This window comes from Tachypleus tridentatus, chromosome 12 (genome assembly GCF_004210375.1).
Source record: "Tachypleus tridentatus isolate NWPU-2018 chromosome 12, ASM421037v1, whole genome shotgun sequence".
In the NCBI taxonomy this organism is placed as follows: domain Eukaryota; kingdom Metazoa; phylum Arthropoda; class Merostomata; order Xiphosura; family Limulidae; genus Tachypleus; species Tachypleus tridentatus.
Genome location: NC_134836.1, coordinates 26,202,544 through 26,225,881, shown reverse-complemented (window position 1 = coordinate 26,225,881; position 23,338 = coordinate 26,202,544). Strand labels below are relative to the sequence as shown.

General features: G+C 31.4%; 1 protein-coding gene across 9 annotated transcripts in view; it reads left to right on the top strand.

Annotated features, from left to right (window-relative positions):
• anne (polyamine-transporting ATPase anne boleyn) overlaps nt 1–23,338 on the top strand; it is a 138,840-nt gene that overhangs the window by 55,344 nt on the left and 60,158 nt on the right. For all 9 annotated transcript variants that reach the window (XM_076473455.1, XM_076473461.1, XM_076473454.1 and 6 more), the window contains 6 exons: nt 851–920; nt 9,489–9,623; nt 10,010–10,076; nt 11,201–11,332; nt 11,769–11,945; nt 17,121–17,266. In XM_076473455.1, coding sequence (XP_076329570.1) covers nt 851–920; nt 9,489–9,623; nt 10,010–10,076; nt 11,201–11,332; nt 11,769–11,945; nt 17,121–17,266 — 727 coding nt within the window. The remainder of the gene's footprint in view (nt 1–850; nt 921–9,488; nt 9,624–10,009; nt 10,077–11,200; nt 11,333–11,768; nt 11,946–17,120; nt 17,267–23,338) is intronic.

Sequence of the window (23,338 nt, the reverse complement as noted above, 5' to 3'; positions counted from 1 at the left end):
TACCTAGCAACTTCATCATTTTGTACACATCTATTTCTGACTTGCTGTGATAAGGAATGATTTCATTTTCTGATCAGTTTTTTTCTGTAGCTCAGTTAACTCTCAAATGGCAGCCAGCATCAATCTTCAATTGATGCTGCTACCTGCAACATTCCAGCTGTTTAAGGGTAAAGTCAGTTTTTATATTCTGTTCTTTTCTCAAGTTGGTTACTGTCTTGATCTGTGGATAACTTTAGAATGTCACAATTGATACTCTAAGCACTTTTAGAAAGAAAGTGTTCTGAAGAAAAAAACGTTCCACATTAGAAGAACACTGGTGTAAGATATCAGACCTCTTTTTAGTTGTGACTTTTCTTTTTATGTCTTGCCTGTTTTTAGCTATTGGTAATGTAAAATGATAAGGAATCGCTGGTGAAAATGGTTGAATTATAAAGTATTTTAATGTTGATCAGTGTTTAAGTCTTATCTGGGGCCAACAAAATAAGGACCCTTTGCAAGACTGATAGGTTAAAAGACATTCATAAACTTTTATTTTGCTATTTTTTTTCAAGAAATTATTACACAGTATTTACTTTATTATTTTTGTATAGTTTTAAACTTGCATTCTTCATTGCACAAATTGAATTTTAGATCTTACACAAGATTACCATACAAAGTACCTCAAATACCTTCTATAAAACAATTTTATAATTAATCCCATATACTATAAGGTAGTATTAAGTAACTTTAGTCTATTTCTTATAAAATTGTAAGTTAAAAAGTATTGTGGCACAATTTTGAAAAATTTGTATTTTTCATGTAAGAAAGAAAATAATATTTATAATTTTCTTTGTTTTTCTTTCCTAATCAGAAGAGTGTTGTATGGGGATAACACTATTGCAGTCAGCGTTGACTCTATTCTACGGATTCTCTTTAGTGAGGTTAGTTCTTTCATTTCAGAAATACTATTGTTTTAATTTTCAATTCTTAATAGTTAAATTGTAAGATCAAACAAGGAAATTTCAACATTATTTCTTTCATCTTATTTCATCTGCCTAGTGTATGTGACAGTATGTAGAAGAATGATTTAATGTATGTATTAAGAACACCAGGGGTACACTGTATTGCAGTACTGAATTAGTGCATAGGTACAAGACTATGGCCCCAGTTGGTTATCCAAATAAAACAATTAGTGCTCATAAAACTAGCAGATTAGAGGCAAAAGTGGGTTTTTGTCATTATTATTATTATTATAATCATCATTATTATTTCTAAATATTATGTGAGCTTAGAGCCCCACTAAACTTTAATCTAGGCGTGCTGTATTACACACCATTTCATTTTAATGTTGTAGTTCTTACACATACATGACTAATTTGACACTGTTTGAACAACAGTGTTGTGTTGTTTATGAAGAGAAATGTGGTGAATATTGATGATGTAATTAGACTTATTTTTCTCTGGTGTTTAAACTCTGTGAATACTGGCTAGTAGTTTTTTTAGTAGGTATCTCCTCATATTTCATTCCACAAATTACATTAGTGGATGCAGTTATTTAAAATTTAACAAACATTTTCCTAACAGCATGTAGTTTCAGAAAAATAAAGTATTTAATATTGTTTTTTAATAGTATTTCTAATAAAAACGTTTAATTCAGTTATTTGCACTCGCACTTTTTGTATAATCTCTAGAACAACCTAAATGAAAATTCAATGTTTTTAATGTAAATATTTATACTTTATTTTCCATTTTCTCTACTGTATCACCAACCATATACAGTGTTATAAAATGTTTAAAATTAAGAAATGGAAATAAAAACATACCTTCAACTCTCCACAGAAATCCATTAGAATAGTCGCATTTTCTTATGTGTAATTTGAAGTTTTTATCTTTTTACTTATAGTTTACTCTTAATTTTACTTTTAAATCCTTTGTCTGTTATCAGTTATGCCCACAGAGCTTTGAGATATTTTGACATATTCCCCACAGAAACAATTGCTGCACTACAGTAAAGTGTTTTAATTAAATTTTTAATGTGATGCAGTATTGTACACAGAAAGAAATTTCATAATGGCACTGAGGGCTGTAGAGTTAAAATTATGTTCATTTATTGAATTGCTTATTACAACTAATGTCTTCTTTTGAACTAAAAATTTTAAAGAAAACTTAATAAATCACCCTTTAATAAATTTTCTTACGATGAATAAATTCTACATTGCACTAATAGGTATTGCATAGGTGTTCTTGTATTTTTCTTATAGCAAAGCCATATTGGGCTATCTGCTAAGTCCACCGAGGGAAATCAAACCCCCTGATTTTTGCATTGTAAATCCGTAGACTTACCGCTGTACCAGCAGAGGACATTACATATGCATAACTTACATTTGTTTTTAGAAGGACAAAAGTGTAAAAATATCAAACTAATAGTTAGAAAAGGAAGATGCATTTAGGTGGAAATTAGTTTCATATTTTTGATATTCAAATCACCATTATCTTATCAGTGTTTATAACAAATCATGATGCTTAGTGTAATTTGTTTCTTTGAATCAGTGGTTCCAAAACAGTGTGCCACAAAGCCATTCTGTATGTGTTGTGAAATTCTATAAATGTATGGCATCAAGTCTGCTTTTTCATTACCGTGTAAAATAATCAAGTTTATTTATGCTAGCATGGACTTATTATCCTAACAGTGTTAAAGTAGAGTATATGGGGTACTCCTATAGATGTGGTTACACTTGCATGGCTTCAGGTTTTCTTTTGTTTTTACAAAGTTATTTATGCAATATTTTGCTAATTTGCACATGTGCAGTGCTACTGGCTGTAAACTTTCAATATGAATATTTCATTTTACTTATAAAGGTAAGGTGGCATTTAAGGAGAAAAGTGTTAGCTCGTGTGTATTATCTGAAAGATGAAAGATAGTAGGAAATCACAAATTTTATGAATATCTCAGCAGTGAACTTTGGTGTGTTAAGCTAGCTTACCTAGCAGAAGCATTTGGGCATCTGAACAGTGTTAATACTAGTTTGCAAGGACAAAATGAAAACATTTACATCTACAGATAAGCAACTGTCAGTTAAACAAAAATTATGTTTGGTTAAACAGAGGTAGGAAGAATAATTTTGACATGGTTACACTGGTACCCCAAACCAGTATAAAAGATATTGCTGTTTTCATAATGGAGCATTTGGAAACACTGGAGCACAATATCCAACATAACTCTCTGTTTTTGACTACAGAGAGTTTAAACTGAGTGAGAAACCTTTTTATGCCTGTTTCATCTGATTTGGATTTTACAGTAAATGAAGAAGAATAGTTAGCATCTATTTCATGTGGTTGCAGTCATAAAATGAAACATGTTGAATTACCTCTGAATACATTATGGATTTCTGTTAAAGATGAGTATTCTGAAATTTCAGATCGTGCTTTAACAGTTTTCCATAACGTACTAGTGTGAGTTTGGATTTTCAACTCACAAACATCAAATTAAAAAAAAAAAGGGAAACATGTCTGTGTTTCCTAGTGTGCTGTGAGCACAAAAGTTTGGGAACTACTGCTCTAAATGTTTGTTCCATAAATGGGCTTTTGTGTTTGAGTTATATCGCATATATACCATTTGTTAATTGTTTTGACAAATGTAGGCTTGCTTTATCTTTTAAATAATTATATACTTAATAGTGTCAAGACCTATGAGGAAATTCTTTCAGTATATAACTTATGAATCAAGTAGATTCAAGCAATTGTGTGAACTCATCTAATAGCATGATAGTATTGGAAAGGATTTGCTTATCAAATAGTTTTAAGGAATTACACAGATACATAAGCCACTAAACATGTTGAATGTGTAAAGAGAAAGTTATGTTCTTTTGAATGAGTGATTTATGATATTTTCCAATACAGTATCTAACCTACCTTCTCTCACATATAGCTATTTTTTTTCAGTGTTGCCCTCTATACGCAAAAAAAAAATTTTACATGCCATCACCTTAAACTGGCCCTTATCCTACAATTAATGTGGTTCACAGAGGTTTTACATGTAAATTGTTATTTGATAATCCTCTACCAATGAGAGTATAACACCCTCCTGACATACATGACTCTTATTCCATTAACTCTTTTGCTGTGGGCTTGGTATAACATACATGAGTTTGTCTGTACTTGCATACGTTAAGTATTTGTACTATAACTTTTGATACAGCCTATGTATCTTCACAGAATTTGGTAGATGTTCAGTAAAGATTACAAGTATTTTGCACACAAAAAATCAGATTTTTTAATAAATATATTTACTAAAGATTTGTTTGTGAAAACAGTGTTTCCTTACTAGTCTGGGTGCAAAGTGATTTTATGTTATAATTAAAAAAAACTATTTTTTGTCCCAAAAATCCCAAATACTAATTGCATAAACTAAAATCTCCTAAATACATTTAAAATGTTTATTTTCAACAAAACTTTATATTTTATATGATTTTCTATACTCTAACTATGTGAGGTCTGCCACTTAACCAACCTTGTAACTATAATAATAAAAAGAAAGAAAGAAATTGCTTTTTTTTTTTTTGTGCTGGAATGGTTACATATTATAACACATATATAGTCTAAGTAACTTAAGTCTCGTGATGTTATATATGAAGATACATACATATTTACATTTTTTTATTATAATAGTTGTGCCTGCCTAACATTATATAACTTGCATTGATGTGGTGCACTTGAACTTGGTTCACGTATACAGTAATATAAAACTTGACCATTAGTCTTCCCTGTCTTGGCTGCATTTTAATGAACTAGAATTTTGTAATATACAGTCACACTTCAATTATTATACATGTATACAGATATTTACTATTTAGAAATAAATTATTAAACTTATTTTTTTAAAAATTTAGAACAGTGAATTGAGAAATAAAGCAAACAATTATGTTTTCTTCACTATGATTTTTGTACTTGGTTGTTGTTCAACATACCTTGCTAAGCCATTTAAAATTTTGCATGTGGAGAATATCAAAGGACATTTTTTAGGTTGCATATATATACAGGTGAATAATAAAAAACTCATAAATAACTACACTGATACCATACAGGGTGGCCCGTAAGTCCCTAACCATTCATATGCTATTATGTTATATTCAATTATGCATGTATTATAAATGATGAATTAAAGGCAGCAGTTACTGTGGCATTTAGAAAAATAAACCCTGCTATGTTGAGGAAGATATCTCGCAGAACATGGCATTGCATAATATTATGCAGCAAGAATGAGGAACAGCACACAGATACATTGGATGCATAAGATATACGGATGGGAAGGGACTTATGGGCCACCTTGTATAATGTCACTATAATTTATTATCCTTACTAACTAAGGTTTTAGATTTTATAATGTATGAAACTTTGAGCAGACTAAAGACACAACCAACCTCGTTGAAAGTTTGGATCAAAAGAACATGGAAGCCTTTTCAAAGATTGAAATGGCAGAAAAAAACCACTCGGGGGACATTCTAAGCTGTTGATTGGTTTTCACACGTCATATACTGTAGTAAGAGTATATAAGGGACCATTTCATAAAATGGTAAGAGTTAAATTGGGGCTATAGTGGTTAAGTCGTACATAAGCCATATCTTAGCAAAATTTAATATTTTTATTTTATATTCTAGCTTGCCACTATTAGTAATTTGAGTTCCTAATATTTATAAAATTATAGAATTAGTATTTCAACATCACAAACATCTAATTTTAAACAGTACTACATTCAACGTAACACACGACTCACTAAAACTTATATTTAGATGTGTTCTTTTAATATTTACTTTTAAAATAAGAAACTAACTTTTGTATAATATTGAAGTTTAAATTATAATCTCCAATTATATTCCAAACTTATTGACATAAATTCATAAAATAATAGTTCAATAAAATTTTGAGTGCAAGTCAACAAATGTGATGATGTGGCCTTTGACCTCTGACCCATTACAAAGGGGTTAACTCTTTTCAGCACAGGTTCATTCCCACAGACCAACCTTGTAACCATTTTGTGCTTGTTGTAGTTTTCGTGCTACAACTTTTAAATTAATAAGACAATCTTCATGAAATTATGCAAATCATCAGTAAACATCACAAGGCTTTCATATACCAAATATTGGATTTTAATTTAAGTTTTAAGATTTTGTAAATACTTTTTTCTCATGCCTTTTCTTTTTGAATGTTGATTCTCCAAATTGCAAAGTAATTTTAAGATTAAAAATCTTTTTGCTTGAGAAAATTTTCAAATTTTATATGCAACATATTTATAACCTTGAGATAATTATCATATATTTTTAAGAAAAAACTTTATATTTTCTGTTATTTTCATTATTGAATCTTTGTATAGTTTTGATAAATTTCACTGGCTTCATAATCCAACATAAAAATTGTGAAATAAATATAAATTATGCTTTTTTTAAAGTTACTTTTCTTAAAAGTTACAACAATAAATGAGGTAAAACAAACAATTATCTCTTCTTGTTACTGAACTTGTACTTGGTTGCTGCTTGTCATAAGTTGCTGAGCCTTAAGAAATTTTGCATAGGGACAATGTGAAACAAAATAATTTTTTAGGTTTTTTAATAAATATATTTGATTAGCCAAAATATCATAAATTACTGCATTTATAATGGATTGATTTTTCTCAACAAAAACTTCATCACTTTTTGTGAGACATTCTTCCTTCTCACTGACTTCCCTCCATTTCCCATTTTTATTCCTGTTCTGATCTGGATAGGCTTCTATGTTCTCTTCATGATCTTCATTGTTACATTACACACACAGTCTCTTTATGTGGTTCCCATTCCTGTCTTTTCATCCCTGGCAACTTTCCTTTATGCATTACATTTCTCCTTTTACCCTTACAGGTTGGGTTTGTCAACTTATTAGACTGGTATATTTCTCTCTGTCTCTTTCATCCCACAATTTATTCTAGGTACCATGCTATCAGATCAGATGCTTTACCTTTTTCATGGTATCTCATCTCTGATATTCATTGGAAGAAATTCTTCAGTCATGTATGCAGATTACACCTTATGCTTTCATATCCCACTACCTGTATCATGTAGCTGTTTCTTCCTCATTCAGGTATTTCCTTCTGCATGCCACCATTCGTTAGACATTGGTGTGGCTGTGATTTGTAATTTATCATTTCTATATTTTTGCTTTCCATTGGCATGACCCTTTTATGTTTAGGGTTCCACTGAGTGTTGAGCATTGCCTGTCCAGGTATACCACTTATCTTTCAAATTCTGTGTTGTATTGGCCATCAGAATGTCATTTTGGAGCATATTATCTTCTGTCGAGTGACTCTGTTGCTCCACCTCTGTTCAGTGTGTCATGGGGGTTTATGTTGTGAAGTCCCAACTCAGATTTTTCTATCTATTGTGGTTTTTTGGGTTGATCTACTGGTGATACCTGTGGTTGGCATTGTGTTACAGCTTCTGTGTGGTGCTATCTGATGAATGATGTTGTGCATATTTCACAATTACACTCCACCTCCATGTGGTGGGATTTAGAGTTTGCTGCTGCACCTAGCTTCTGTGCAGTTCTGTCTGGGTGAGGAGGTTTTGTGTCATTTGCATAGGTAATCCACTTCCATGTAGTGGAACCCAGAAGTTGATATTGCACTACAACTTCTGTGTGGTTCTATCCAGAAGTTAATGTTGCTTTTGAGAAGAATTCTCAGGTTGTATTCCACCACCTTTCTGATTGGGAACCCTGAGTGTTTGTTCACAGTGAGTAGTTTTGGATTGGAGCTGATCCAATCATTACAAGTCCTCAAGATGTGTTAATCATATTTCTTTATCCTACCTTTCTAGCAAAGTCTCAAAGCTCTAATTCTTTGTGAGGAGTCTAGGAGATTAATGATCTGATCACATGCTCTTCAACTTCTGTGTAGTCCTATCCAGTGGATGAGGTTTCTCAAGATAGTAGTTATTCCTTTGGTGCCCTACTCCAGGAGTTTTACACCTGAGGTGGATGTTCCACAGTTTGGAACCAGCCAAGTGTGATTTGGATTTGACATGAACTACCACATTGGCACATCAATACTGTCATTCAAAGGTTGGTTCTCCAGATGACTATTTGTAGTTGTGGATTTGCACACATTTCATGAATTGTAGATTGGCTTAGTACATATATCCTTCTATTCTGCTCAATTCGAGGTGAAGGTGGTGTGGACACTCTTTGTACCATGGGTCAGAAGATGTATGCCTAAATTTGCTTAGTTTTGGACTGGAGTTGACTGGCTGCATATGATCCAATGCACCATGGTCATTCTGTGCTATGGGACACACACATTCTTTTTAGGTTTTGTTTCTTTGGATGTGATCCTCCTACTTTCTGCTTATGAATGTAACCCCTGTTTCCACACTAGGCACAGAGTATAGTCATGGTGCAATCTACTATGTGTGTTCCTTTTCCAGGATATTCTTTGGATACTTTTAAAGGACACTTCTCTTTTTACCCCTTGCAATGTCCCTCTGCCTATTGAATGTTGGATTCTAGTTATATGTGTGAGTGGAAATAAGATACTTTATTGAAAATTATTGTTTTCATACATTGAAAATGTATTTCTGACAGGTACATATCTCCTCTCACGCTTCCCACCCTTCATCCCCTCTACCTTTCTGCCTACTCTCAAAGTAATAGTTCAGTAGAATTGAAAATAAGAAGCCACATGTATCAGTTGGGTTGTTACGCTCTTGTTGGTGGGTGGTTGTTGCATGACAATTTGCATGTGAAGATGTTGTGAAACATTTTAATTGTTGGGAAAGAGGAAACTCAAAGCTTGTGGCATGCAAAATTTTTTACATAGAGGGCAACACTGAATGAGAATAGCTATGCAAGTGAGATGGTAGGTAAGTAGGTGCCTATCATAAATATATTTTTAGTGTCCAGAAATATTCACCTTGTTTGTTGTAGTTGGAGAAAGGTGGTCATAAATTATAAATGATTTAATACAGTCAGCAGATGTTTTGACTACTGCAGTTATATCATTATCGATAGAATTGACTTACTAAAGTATGCGTTTTTATCATTTTTATATTTATATAGTTTCCTTTAGAGTGAAAAAAAAAAAAGCTATCCCTCACTTTATATTCATTACTCATTCTTTTTACCTTTCTAGTATTTGTAGAATAAATATAATTAGAAAAATATGGATATCAAATTTGTTTTAATAAATGTAAGTTTTCAAGATCAGTACAATGCTTGGTTACCTTTTGTTTATTACACGTTGTTAAATTTTAAAACATGGTCATAAAATTATTAACATAAACTAAGAAAAATGTCTGTCTTATTTAACCAGCAATATTACACTGGAAACTGTGACATTTTATGAGGATGTAGCTAATTAGTAAAATGTATGAAAGTTCTTGGTATTGATGATTATAGGTTTAATGTGAAGCATCACACTTTGAGTGTGTTTAACTCTTAAATTCATTATAAGCAAATTTCTTTTGCCTGTTTTATTCTTTGTATAGGTCCTGGAACCTTTTTATGTTTTCCAAGTCTTCAGTATTATTGTATGGTACCTTGACGATTATCCTTATTATGCCTCTTGTATTATTGTCATGTCACTTCTCTCTCTCACGACAGGAGTGTATCAAATTCGCAAGGTATGAGTACATATTGCTAAACAGAATTAAATGTGTTTAGATGTCTTTGATTATTTATGAAGTTTTTTAGTATTAGAATTTTTTGTGATACTTTTTAATGATTAGTTTGGTATATGAATCTTAGGAAATCCAGAGAAGGTTTAAAAAATGTATATGAAATAGACTTTACTATAAAAATTTAGTAGTCAGTGAGATTGAGATGTAATTTAGCTTCAAGATCAAAGTAAGTAAAGTGTAAGTAGCATTAACTCTATGTGTAGGCTGAGAAACCTACATTATTATTTGATAGTTAATTTTGTACGTAAGATTATAACAATTTAAATTTTTTTAACATATTATTTCCTACCTGTATTGTAAAATATAATATTGCTTGAACAATATTTCAGAACCAGAAAACCTTATATGATACAGTGTATGGATCTGATTTGGTAACCATTTGTAGAGGCAAAGATGGTGAGTAGACTACAAAATATGAGGTCCTACATAGTAAATATCTGTAAGGATAAGGATGATAAATAGATAGTCATGTAAAGGGTAGATCCAAATTTCAATCCCTTCTACCTAGGGACTTTGAGAATGCATTATGCATTTTAAACTTTGAGTGAAATTGGTCAAAAATTGAAGCATGAATAGTGCACACAAATAGATGACATTTCTACACAATATATATTTGCAGAAAATGCAAACAACAAACTCAATCTTAGTGAAATATTATACATGCCTTGGATCACCCCTTAGGATGGTCTAATAGATCTGAAACTTTTTTGTTAGTTCAATGTATAATATGTAATGTGACAAACTGTGTTAGGATAATATAAGAATATTTGGTAATATTTGAATTATGTAGACATGACACATTTTGTTCACAGAAGCATAAATGACATATAAATTGAGATGTATATATTATCATTTGTAAGAAAATGAAGTTTGAAATATGTTGCAGGATGTGATAACAACAGGAGAATTGAGAGTAATGATAAAATTTTGTGTTGAAGGAACCTTAGTTTCTGTGTGACTGTTATGTAATGTTTTAACATAAAAATTTGAAATTATTTTTTATATAGCTAAAAATTTTGTGTGAAATAAACTTAGTGTCCAAAATAAAATTATGGATAAAGGAAATTTGTCATTCTTTACTTTTCTGTACTGGACAGAAATTAAAAGGTGGTATATTTTTGACAAATGATGATATAACATTAATGCAAGCAAATAACTTTTAGTAAGAAAGATGAATGAGTTATAAAGAATAGAACTTCAGAATAACATTATGAGCTCTAAAACATGACAAACTACGATAAAATTTTTATATGGTTCAGAAATCTTCCATTCTAACATTAATCAGTAGATTAGTAACTTAGCCTTCAAAATTTTTTGCCTTAGATACATTCTTGGTGGATGTATTTATTCGATAATTAACTATTTAACCTTCATTTCATGATTGAAATTAATATTCAGCATTTAAACTGAAACTTTTATGTAGTGCAAAACTACCTCTAGAAGTGATAGCATTTTTTTGTTTATATTAATACGAACATTTATGGTTTTGTTATTTCTAACTCTGTCATTACTGTATGCAGAATATGAAAAAATTCCATCGGAACATTTGGTACCTGGTGATATGCTTGTGATCCCTCGTCATGGCTGTGTAATGCAATGTGATGCAGTTATAATCACTGGAAGCTGTTTAGTCAATGAAAGTATGTTGACAGGTATGAAATGCATGGGTGATGCTTTTATTTTTTGCAGTAGCTTTAAAAATATTGGAAAAAATTAATTTCAAATCAGTTAAATAGAAAATTAATAATAATCAATTTCATAGCCTAATGACTTTTGTTCAGTTGTGTTGATAAAATTTTGTTTTAATTGTAAATAATACATGATTATGGTTATACCTCACAAAATTTAATTTTTTGATTGGGTACCAAGTTTATTTTCAGGAAATAGTATGATTATAAAGATATCTTTACACCACTAATGATTTATTCTTTGTAAATTTATCTTCTTTGGAAGGATTTTAGAAAGAAAAAAATTATTTGATTGTAACTGTAAAAGTTTTTTATATTACATTATAACTAAGATGGGGTAATTAACATACTTGGTTCTCACCTTAAATTTGTGTTTTGTTTCGTTTTTTTCTGCATGCAGGAGAAAGTGTTCCTATCACAAAAACAGCTCTTCCAAAGCCAGTAAATGTTTATGGTACACCTGAAACCTTGTATAGTTCCAAAGAGCATGCTCGACATTCACTGTTTTGTGGAACAAAAGTAATCCAAACTCGTTATTATGGCAAGGAAAATGTTACTGCTTTGGTAGTAAGAACTGGTATGTTAATCTCTTAACCCTTTGGAAACATATCTAACTGACCTTGTAGTTGTCATAAAACAAAGAAATTATACATATCTCTTAATGTAATAAGTGTATCTTCTTGAACTTTTGCCAGTTATTAGTGAACAGTACTGGTATTTTGTACACAGAAAATTAGATTTTGAATTTAGTATTTTTATTAAATATTTGTTTGTGAATTTATGAAACTTTTATTGGGTATGTCTGAGTGAAAGGTGATTTTCATGCTAAGAATAGAAATTTCTTTTCATCTTAGTTTCAACATTCCACTTGCATAACCTGTAGAACCTTTTACCTTATATGTGACTCTCTTTACTCTTAACATAACTATAGCAAAATTATCAAGGCAGTGAGTAAAAATTGAAAAATATGAAATTAATAAAAATTATTGTTTTGCATCTCAGAAAGGCTGGTATGGGTATTAACACTTATTGATAAGGAGAGAACAACATTTCAACCTTCCTAGGTCATCTTCAGGTTAAGAAGGAGAGAGTTTGAATGTGACTGTTGATGGTCATGTCTTAGGGACGAGAGTATAAACAGGTACAGGATTGTAGGTGGATGTTGGGTTATTAATTAGTATAGGTACAAATGTGTTCCTTTATATTGGTTTAATTTGGTTTTAGTTCCAGTATAAGTAGGGCTTCTTTGATTTTGCGTTTGTTTATATTTGTTTCCCTACTTAGTATTTGGGTGTTTTCTATGGTTATGTTATGTTTATTTGATTTGTAGTATTCAAAAACATGTGAAGGTGTTTTTGTTTTTTTGTTCTTTGAATCTAGTTTCCATTTTTCTGCTTCTTTCTCCAATATAGAAGTTATAGCATTGTATTTTATAAATAATCTTGGAGTTGTGTTTGTCAGTGTAGTTTTTACATAGCATGGATTTTAGTTTTTTGCTGATGTTGGGAACATATGGTATGCAGCAGTATAAGGTTTTGTAGTTTGTTGTATCTTGGGATTTATTGTTGTTTGTTTGTTGTTGGTCTAGGTGTTTTTAGGAAATTTGTTGATGTTGATGAAGTGTTGTTTTATTTTGTTGATTTCATCATTAATTTTATTGGGTGAGCATAGTTTTGTGGATGTATTTATTTGGTTTCTTAATATGTTGAGTTTTTGTTTTGTGTTTTGTGCTGAGTCCCAGGGAATGTATAATCCAGTATGGGTGATTTTTCTGTGGATTTCTGTTTTGAATTGTGTATCAATTCTAGTGATCTTGAGGTTACAAAATACTATTTTGTTAGTTTTTTCTGTACACAGATGAACTTAATGTTGGGGTATATCGAGTTAACGTGATTGAAAAAACAGTGTGTGTTCTGTAGATGTGAATTTAGCAATTGTATCATCTACATACATGTACCAGCATAGTGGTGGGTGTAAGGCTGAATTAATCTCTTGTGATTCAATCTGTGTCAATAAAATGTTGGCTAGAACTGATGACACGGGATTCCCCATACTAGGCCATTTATTTGTTGGTAGTTACGGTTATTGAACATAAAGTTATCTTTAGTGGTAGTGAATTCTAGAAGGGTTGCTCATTGGTTGTTGGGGATGTGTATTGATGGGTTGGGGTCTTGGATATAAACTTCTAAAGCTATCTTGCAAGCTTCAGTTGTTGGGACTTCTGTGAGGAAGGAGATTACGTCAAAATGCACCATTAAGGCTTTATGATTTAGTTGGTTAAGAATATATTTAAAGCTGAAAGAGTCTTTGAAAAAGGAGTTGACTGATGTTAGATATTCAGAAAATGCTCATGCTATATATTTATAGAGGTTATAGCTAAATGATTCATAGGTTGACATTATGGGTCATAGTGGACAATCAGGTTTGTGAGTGTGTATAGTTGTGGTGTGCACTAGTTGATCTTTCATAAGTAAGAATAAATGTTTTCAAACTCTCTCTTTCTTAACCTGGAGATGACCTAGGAAGGTCAAAACATTGTTCTTCCCTTATCAACAAAGGTGTTAATACCCATACTAGCCTTTCTGAGATGCATTTTTATTTCAAGTGGGTTTCTCGTCATAAATTAATTTTTGTCTAGAATTACTGCAGATTGTAAACTTTTCATAATGGCTTTTAATTCATATTATTGTTCTCTAGATTGTATCTAATTAACATAAAGCAACAAACAACATAGTAGGAGTTTAGAATAAAAAAGCTATGAAGTTGCATTACAAGATGGATGTGTGTTCCCAAGAGAGACCACAATAGTTTTTCTTATCTAATGTCATAAATTTTTAATATTCATGTTTTAGTTACATTTGTTGAAAATTATGTAGTAATAAATAAAAAAAAAGTATGTAAATACTGATTTTCAAATTACAATGTTTCAACCCATAGCAACAAGTAATGAACAGATAAAAATTACATTACAAAGAGATAGATAACTTGAACAGAATGCAACTCTTACCCAATGATGGTTGGATACTATGGGTGAAAATGTTTTAAATATTAAAATAAGAATATAAATACACTTATTGTAAAAGTTTTAGTTATTGTATTTTGAACTAATTATTCAGTTTATTAGGTTTTTCATTGAACACGAACTTAAAAAATTACATTACTGCTCAAAGTAACTTCTTTAGTATAAACATTCTTCTTGTGAACTGTCTTCTTTGACCACCAAAACAAAATTAACAGTCACCTGATTTATGTAGTTTACAACATGTTCTTTCTATTAGTTATAAAGTTGTCCAATGGCAGAATCAGAGTCATAGAAATATAAAATATCAATTTGGGTTGAACACATATAGCAATATATCAATAAAGTAGGAAAATAAAAGGCTGAAATTTTATTTTGTGGTATGTATTTCTAATTGGCAACATAACCTGAAGACTTTCTAAGAGAGGTGAAAAAAATCTATAAATGAGAAGTCAGAATGACACTTCATTATTTCACTCAAAGGTAAAGACTGAGAATTTATTGAAGCATTTCCTTTTGAAATTAATAAAAATTAAACTTAAGTAATATAAATGTTTGAATTAGAAACTGTTTTTTTATGTCCAAATGTTAGCATACTTTGATAATAAAGTGGTTTAATAAAAATTTGAATGTAACTATTTAACTCAAACTTAACCAAGGTGGCTCTTCCCATCTCTTCCATTTTTAGAACTACTAGCTTACAAACACCAGCTTTTCTTTATGGAATGCCCCCCATGTTGTTTTCTTAGCTTTACAAAGTTTTTACATAAGTAAAACCTTCCTTTTCTTGGTAGAATCAAAGTGGAGAGGTTAGAGATAATGAAACTTGAAATGCGCTTTTTTATACATTTAAATACAGCTTAGTTACTAAGCCTGTTAAATTATAGTGGAAATTTATGTCATTTATACTGTAATTTATGATTTTTGTTATTTCAAAATGTATATATAAATCATAAAATAAATTTGTTTTACATCCTCGGTGTACAAAATTTGTCAAGACTTAGCCAGTTATGGCAAGTGATTACAAAGTTTGTAAATAGAAGAGATCATTATGTAACTGACATTTAAAAACTTGTTTATATTATAATCAAAATGTGACTGTTTTGCAAAATACTGATCCATTAGGACAAAGCCAATACAAACCACTTTGTAAAGGCCAGTATTATACTTTCAGATATTATAACATGAGTGCACATGAACAAAGTAATTACAACTTCTGTAATATTTAATATTACTGAGGCACAGCTGAAAGATCAATAATATATATATAATGTTAGAGATTTAAGCTATTTAAACTAAACATTTGTGATAATATGTAGTAATTACAGAATTAAAAAAAAAAGTAATTTGTATATTTTCTAATTTTTTATGTTGGTTACAAAGTTTGTAAATAGAAGAGATCATTATGTAACTGACATTTAAAAACTTGTTTATATTATAATCAAAATGTGACTGTTTTGCAAAATACTGATCCATTAGGACAAAGCCAATACAAACCACTTTGTAAAGGCCAGTATTATACTTTCAGATATTATAACATGAGTGCACATGAACAAAGTAATTACAACTTCTGTAATATTTAATATTACTGAGGCACAGCTGAAAGATCAATAATATATATATAATGTTAGAGATTTAAGCTATTTAAACTAAACATTTGTGATAATATGTAGTAATTACAGAATTTAAAAAAAAAGTAATTTGTATATTTTCTAATTTTTTATGTTGGTTACAAGGTTAGTCAAATTGACCAAACCCATACAGAGGTACAGTGTAAAAATAACATATAAAATATAAAGTTTTATTCTAAAAAAAACATGAGAATTATCTGACTGTTACAGAAATTTCTTGTGAGAAAGTAGACAACTTTCTGATGCATAAAATGATTGTTAATCTCAAAATCAAAAATCACTTTGTATGTTGGATAGTCAATATTAAAAAAAGAAAGTAAATCATTGCTTAAAAATCTGATATTTTATGTACAAAAGCCTTGTAATGTTTACTAATGACCTGCAAAAGTTTGTGAAGATGCACAAACTTTTAATAATCTTATAGTATGAAAACTATAACTGGAAAAAAAGGGTTAACAAGGTAAGGTTGGTCCCTGTAATGAGAGCTAAATTGATCTTGTTATGCATACGTTTATCATCCAAAATCCTTGTGTTTAATAAAGGATATTTTCCCTTTTTTGTATAACTTGTGTTTATCTTTCAAATGGTTATATGAAAGGTTTTAATAAATTTTGTACATTTGTTTTAAATTACTTGTGAGCTTATGGCTCCACACTTAAACAAACTCCAGTTGCTAAATGAGGTACATAAAAGCCTTTCGACAAAGTATACCTGTTTGTATAAACTATATTTTATATTAAGGCATTTCACTTAACTAGTCCTGATGCTGAACATTTATAGCTTGTAAAAATTTTTCTGAAAGTATTTTTCAATCACTTAGTCAGCTTTTGAAAATGAATAGCAACTTTTTTTTTTGCTGTAAAATTTTCCAATGTTCTATGTGATATAATTTATCTCAAATTAATATTTCTTCTTCAACTAACATAGAATTGAATATTTTAGTGAATTAGTTTCAGTATGTCCAAGTAGTAAAATTAGTTATATAGTTTTTATAGATCTAATGATAGTTTTTGTTATTGGAAGAAAGTGAAATTATCCAAAATTTAACTAAAATAGTATCATCATTTGTCAATTCTAATGTAGCATTTTCTCTTTTCTGCAGGGTTTCTTACTGCCAAAGGTGAACTTGTTAGGTCTATTATGTTTCCCAAACCAGTAGATTTCAAGTTCAATCGACATTTAGGAAAATTTCTGCTTTTTATGGCTGGTCTGGCAAGCACAGGTTTCATATATACAATTATTATAAAGGTATTGTGTCTGTATTGCACCTTAATGTACTGAAATGCTTTGTAAATAGTTTTCAAATGTAGAACATGCTCTCATCAAAGGGTTAAGTGATAATACTCAAAATATATGAAGTTTATAACTAGAAATGTGTTTTGATATATAGGCAAGAAACATAGGCTTGTTGCATGTCTTTGAATAGTGTGTGAATCATTAAAATTGAAGACTTATGATGAAAAATTTGAAAACAGTGGTTTAACTTGAAATATAGAACAAAAAAGTATCCTTTATTCAGTTGGATGTTTTTTGTATAATATTGCTTATTTTCTAATGCCTTGTCTATTTTTTGTTGGTATTGAAATATGCTGATGGTATAAAGATAGTGATGATTTACAGTTTTATAATTCTTCAATTGTACTTTAGTGCTGGCATGTGCTTAAACCTTCATAGTTACTTAAAGTGACTAAAACGTTAATTTTGTGTTTTAGAACAGCTTCAAAAACAATTGCTTATTCATATTCTTCCAATTTGACATTCATAATACAGGCATAAGCCAGTCAGCATGCTTGATCCTATCTCCTCACCAAAAATACATCAGTACTAATTATGTGCAGTGAGTGTTACTGAATGTTTGTATTAAATGAAAGTAACTTGGACTGTACGTAGTGTTGATGGGCATGATTGAATTAATTATTACCAATGGATTATAGAAAGGAGTTATTGATGAGTTATTCATAATACAGGCATAAGCCAGTCAGCATGCTTGATCCTATCTCCTCACCAAAAATACATCAGTACTAATTATGTGCAGTGAGTGTTACTGAATGTTTGTATTAAATGAAAGTAACTTGGACTGTACGTAGTGTTGATGGGCATGATTGAATTAATTATTACCAATGGATTATAGAAAGGAGTTATTGATGATTGAGAAGGGTGCATACAGAAAGGAGTTATTGATGATTGAGAAGGGTGCATACAGAAAGGAGTTATTGATGATTGAGAAGGGTGCAATGTACTTTTTTGACACAACTTGCTGTATACTTTCTTTGATTGTTTGTCACAGGAGGTAATCCTTAATAATGCAAAGTATGTACCTTAAAATGGTATCTTATATTTTCCTACACTTTTTTTTATTCTGTTGTCTTCTCTGTTCTCCTTTGGAACAGTGGTAAGTTTATGGACTTACAGTACTGAAGTTCAGGGTTTGCTTCCCTATAGTGAATATAACAGATAGCTCCATTTTGTTTTGCTCTAATACAACAAACTTACCTCACTAAATATTTTTCAATCAATCTAAATCAATGCAGACTTTAAATGAAATGGAAAAGTAGGGTAATTGGAGGTAAACTGCCTCTGATGTATTTCTTTCAGTTGGTCCATAAAGAGTGTTATGTTTGAGTCTACACCTTATGTGATGGCTGCAAGATCTGGGAGCAAATATTTAGTTTTCTCTCAATCTATGGACATTGTAGTTCATGCCTTATTTGCCACAGGTATCTGAACAATATGATTTAGGGTACCATCATCAGGTGGAAACGTATATTTTGACTAAAATACTACATCAGCTCCTTGAAATTATGGGGTTCTAAGGTGGATCTTGTAGTGGGATAACAGTGAGTCTATGGACTTGCAACGATTAACATCCAACAAGTTTTCCTAACACAAACATTTGTTAGAAGATTCTCAAAATTACCAACTTCATTGGTGATGAATTTGAACCATTGTTAGCATGCAAAGTGGTTTGATTGTCAGCTTCTGCATTCATACTTTTCTTTTTTTTTTTGCTATCTCAACTTTCATTGATTTCTATGGAGGCCATGGTTCTACCCCTATTTGGGGTTCCCAAGGCCCAACATCAGCCCCTCAGTACAAAGATCTTAGAATGGGTTCTTTTCATATCAAAGGGTACTGCTGCTCAGTTGGAATGCTGTAAGCTGTTTTGGTAATAACCTTCAGGGTCTATGAAGGCTCAGATAAAACAATTTCTGGACATGTAGTGACCATAACTATGGATCCATGAACATTACAGGTCCTTGATTCAGAATTAGTTATTCAGTTCACACCTTCACCACCATAATTCACCCAGTCTGTAGGATTTTGGAACTTCATTCTTTGGCTATCAGAGATTTATTGGTCTGGAGTAGGATTGGAGTTGTGCTACTTCTTAAGGGATTTTAGTGCCGTCGATTGTTGGGCCTAAGAAGTCAAGAAATCAATGTCCAGTCATTGATCTTTCTCATCTATATCAAAACCTAAATTCTTCAAAGTTTACAAATGACTCATTCCTCACTCATTTTTAACTAAGATTGTAGATGTTTTAGGTCAACATAAATGGCTCCTTTGTACACATTACTATAGTGGTGGCATGCCACTGCTATTAACATTTTTGAGCACAAGGGTCAAGTACTACAATGTTGTAACGCACGCACCATCTCATCAATTGTCCAAACATTATGCCTGGATTCTACTTTCAGACACAATCAAGCCAGGCTTCATTCTCAGAGCTGAGACATCTATTCTTACTCCAACTCAATCAGTTTTTGTATTTTTTTTTTTCTTCATCATGTATCTCATTTGGGTTAAGCTGCCTCTGTCTCACTTCACACTATGGAACAGAAAGCTTGACTTTTACTTCCCTTTCCTTTGTTACAAAGGATCGGAAGGAGGAAGTTGTTCTAACTAGACTATGCATTGGTCACAGTTTTCTTTTATCTGTAACTGATGCACCAGTGTGTAGTTTGTGTAACACTCAGATCACAATAAGCCACATTTTACTTTCTTGCCATCATTACGATTCACAATGACGGCACCATTTTAAGCATGTTCTGTCCCAAGGTTTGTCCATAACATAAGACAGTGTTATTGGTGATGGTGACACTATCCACCTTGATAATGTTTTTAGTTTGTTAAAGGCCATTAATCTTTTTAATGCCATTTAAGTTTTTTAATTAATACATTACACCTTTTTAATGTGGCTCCCTTTTAAAAATCACAGTTCATCTTGTTTGATTTGAAATTAGAAACTGGCCGTAACATTAAATAACTGGAAACCAGGACTGGAAAAGCCAACTTCAGGTGACTGATGGTGGTTTTTGTACTTACCTGTTAGTCTTCCTGGAGAGTTATGATTATCACAGTTATGCTACAGAAAGTCTTTTGCAACTTGAATTACTGTAGTTTTTCTCTTGATGTAGTAGACTAGATGTAAACATTGGTTTTATGCTATTTATGGTGTTTTTTTTTAACTTTTGTTCTACCTTAATTTTCTTTTATGAATTTTACTGAATTTACTTTTAACTTTTTACTGGACATTTGGCGCAGATACCCTAATTGTTTTGTGCCATAAAACACTAAATCAACCAACCAACCTTTGTTACAAGCACATAAGATATCCTTTCAGTGGTCTTTATGCAACTTTGGGATCATAAATATTTATTCATTGGATTCCTCAGTTTTCCTTAATCTGGATCTCTCTCTTTTTTTTTTTTATCTCAAGAGGTTGTTAAGTTGGGACAATACTAAGGTATGGGTTTTTCTGCTGCCACCTCATCCACAAATCCATCTTTTCAAGAATACCTTGCTTCAGGAATGGAGTGTATCTCCATACAGTCAGGAATACCAGAGTCTATGTGTAGACAACAGTGCTTACCTACTTAACCTTTTAGTGTTTCTTACTCTTCAAAAGATACCTCATGATCTGGGCTTATTATAGATCAGCTTCACCCTGATAATTCCATGGTGGTGTGTTTTGCCTTTCCTCTTAATGAGACACTTGGTCCAGTGTACCTTTATATTTGAACCTTGGATCTCCTTTCTTGGAACCACTTCTGTCATATTACCCTACTAGCTTACCATGTTCTATAGGTGATGACTGTAGAAGCAGATTATTATTTGTCTCGACCCAAACAGATTCTGCCAACAGAACATATGTTTTCTTTTGTATTGGCTATGTGTTAGAAATGCTTACTGTTAGGTTGACCACTCATAAGAACACCTAACTACTCACAATTTGGTTTTCAGTATCTTACCTTGAGACTTTGGCAATGAATGTGTTCCATCAGGAATGTAATTCTGGGACTTCTCTCAAAGTTATGTTACCCAAGGTACTAACTATTATTGGTTCCAATGCATTGTTGGGTCCTGTTGACAGCATCAAATTGGCAGCTACAACCTGGTTTCTGCTTCTGTGGTATCTTTAGGCTTTTTGTGTGGAGGCAGCCATGATCTGACATGACACACCCATCTATCCAAAAGCTCAAACTTCAGGCATGAAGATTATTCAGTCCCTTTGCACAGTGTTAGAATTTCTAGAGTTGCAATGTATCTTTCTTAGCCTTTGCTTAGTTTCATGATGGATAATTATCAACATAAATGGGACATATTTTGGTAATGGTGCATTAAGAGGAGGTTAAACTCATTTCAATCAGAAGTGCCAACTGTATTTTATTTTTAAACTGGATCTTTAGCAGAAGTTTTAAATCTTCCTCAGTCACCCTGTATAATATGGCCTTAACTTCTTTTCAGTACTTGAGAGTAAAATTATTTGACTCTCCAGCTTCTCCAAGTCACTTGGGATCCTTTATATTAAAGTCATTTTCAGTTACCAAATTGGTATATTAACCCTTTCACAATGTACTTGTCTATGCATCTGCACATTACCCTACTTACCACAGGGTCCACGTTTCTAGTCCTGATTCTCCAAGCCCATTCCCTTGGCTGTGGTTTCGCGAGATAATATATAGAGACAGTGGGAATCTCATTAATCTATTCATGTGCATCGCTAATGAGCTACAATTAACCCTTTCACAATGTACTTGTCTATGCATCTGCACATTACCCTACTTACCACAGGGTCCACGTTTCTAGTCCTGATTCTCCAAGCCCATTCCCTTGGCTGTGGTTTTGCTAGATAATATATAGAGACAGTGGGAATCTCGTTAATCTATTCATGCGCATTGCTAATGAGCTAAAATTAACCCTTTCACAATGGACTTGTCTACACATCTGCACTCATTAAGTATTTGCACTGTAACTATTGATACATCACGTGTATCTTCACAAAATGTGGTAGATTTTTAGTAAAGATTATAAGTATTTTGTATACAAAAATCAGGTTTGTATTTTGAATGAAATATTTTTATTTAAAGATTTGTTTGAAAATATTCTGTTTCTGAGTCCCAAATGAATTCTTGTTGTGATAAAAAAACAAGTTATCTAAAAAAATCTCATATTATTTTCATAAATTAAAACATCTTAAATACATTTCAAAAATTTGTTTTTAGTAAGAATTTATATGTTATTATTTTCTGTACTGGCCCTGGATGGCCAGATGGATAAAGCACTAGACATGTAATCCGAGGGTCGCTGGTTCAAATCCCCATCACACCAAACGTGCTCACTTTTTCAGCCATGGGAATGTTATAATGGGATGTCCAATTTTACTATTCATTGGTAAAAGAGTAGCCCAAGAGTTGACGGTGGATGGTGATGACTAGCTGCCTTCTTTCTAGTCTTACACTGCTAAATTATGGTCGGCTAGCACAGATAGCCCTCATGTAGTTTTGCGTGAAATTAAAAAACAAATAAAACAAATTTTCTGTACTCTAACTATGTGGGGTCTGTCACTTAACCAACCTTGTATCCATTGTAAAAAGAAAAAAAGAAATTGCTATTTTGAGCTAGAATGACGACATATTATAATACGAAAATGCAAATGTTTATTCTAAGTAGCTTTAGTCTTAAAACACTATATACGAACATATATATTTATTATTTTTTTATTATAGTTACGTTTAAGTCGTGTCTACCTAACATTACCTAGTTTGTGTTGATGCAGTGCATGTGCACTCAGGTCATGTATTCAGTAATATAAAATTGACCTTTAGTCTTTTCTGTCTTTGGTGTGTTTTATTGGAATAGTATTTTATATTATACAATCATATTTCAATTATCATACATTACATATATCTATATAGATAATTACTATTTAAAAAATAAATTATTACTTTTATTTTTCTTAAAATAAAATAAAATATAGAAGAATAAAAGCAAACAATTATTCCTTCTTGCTACAACGTTTGTATTAGATCATTGCTG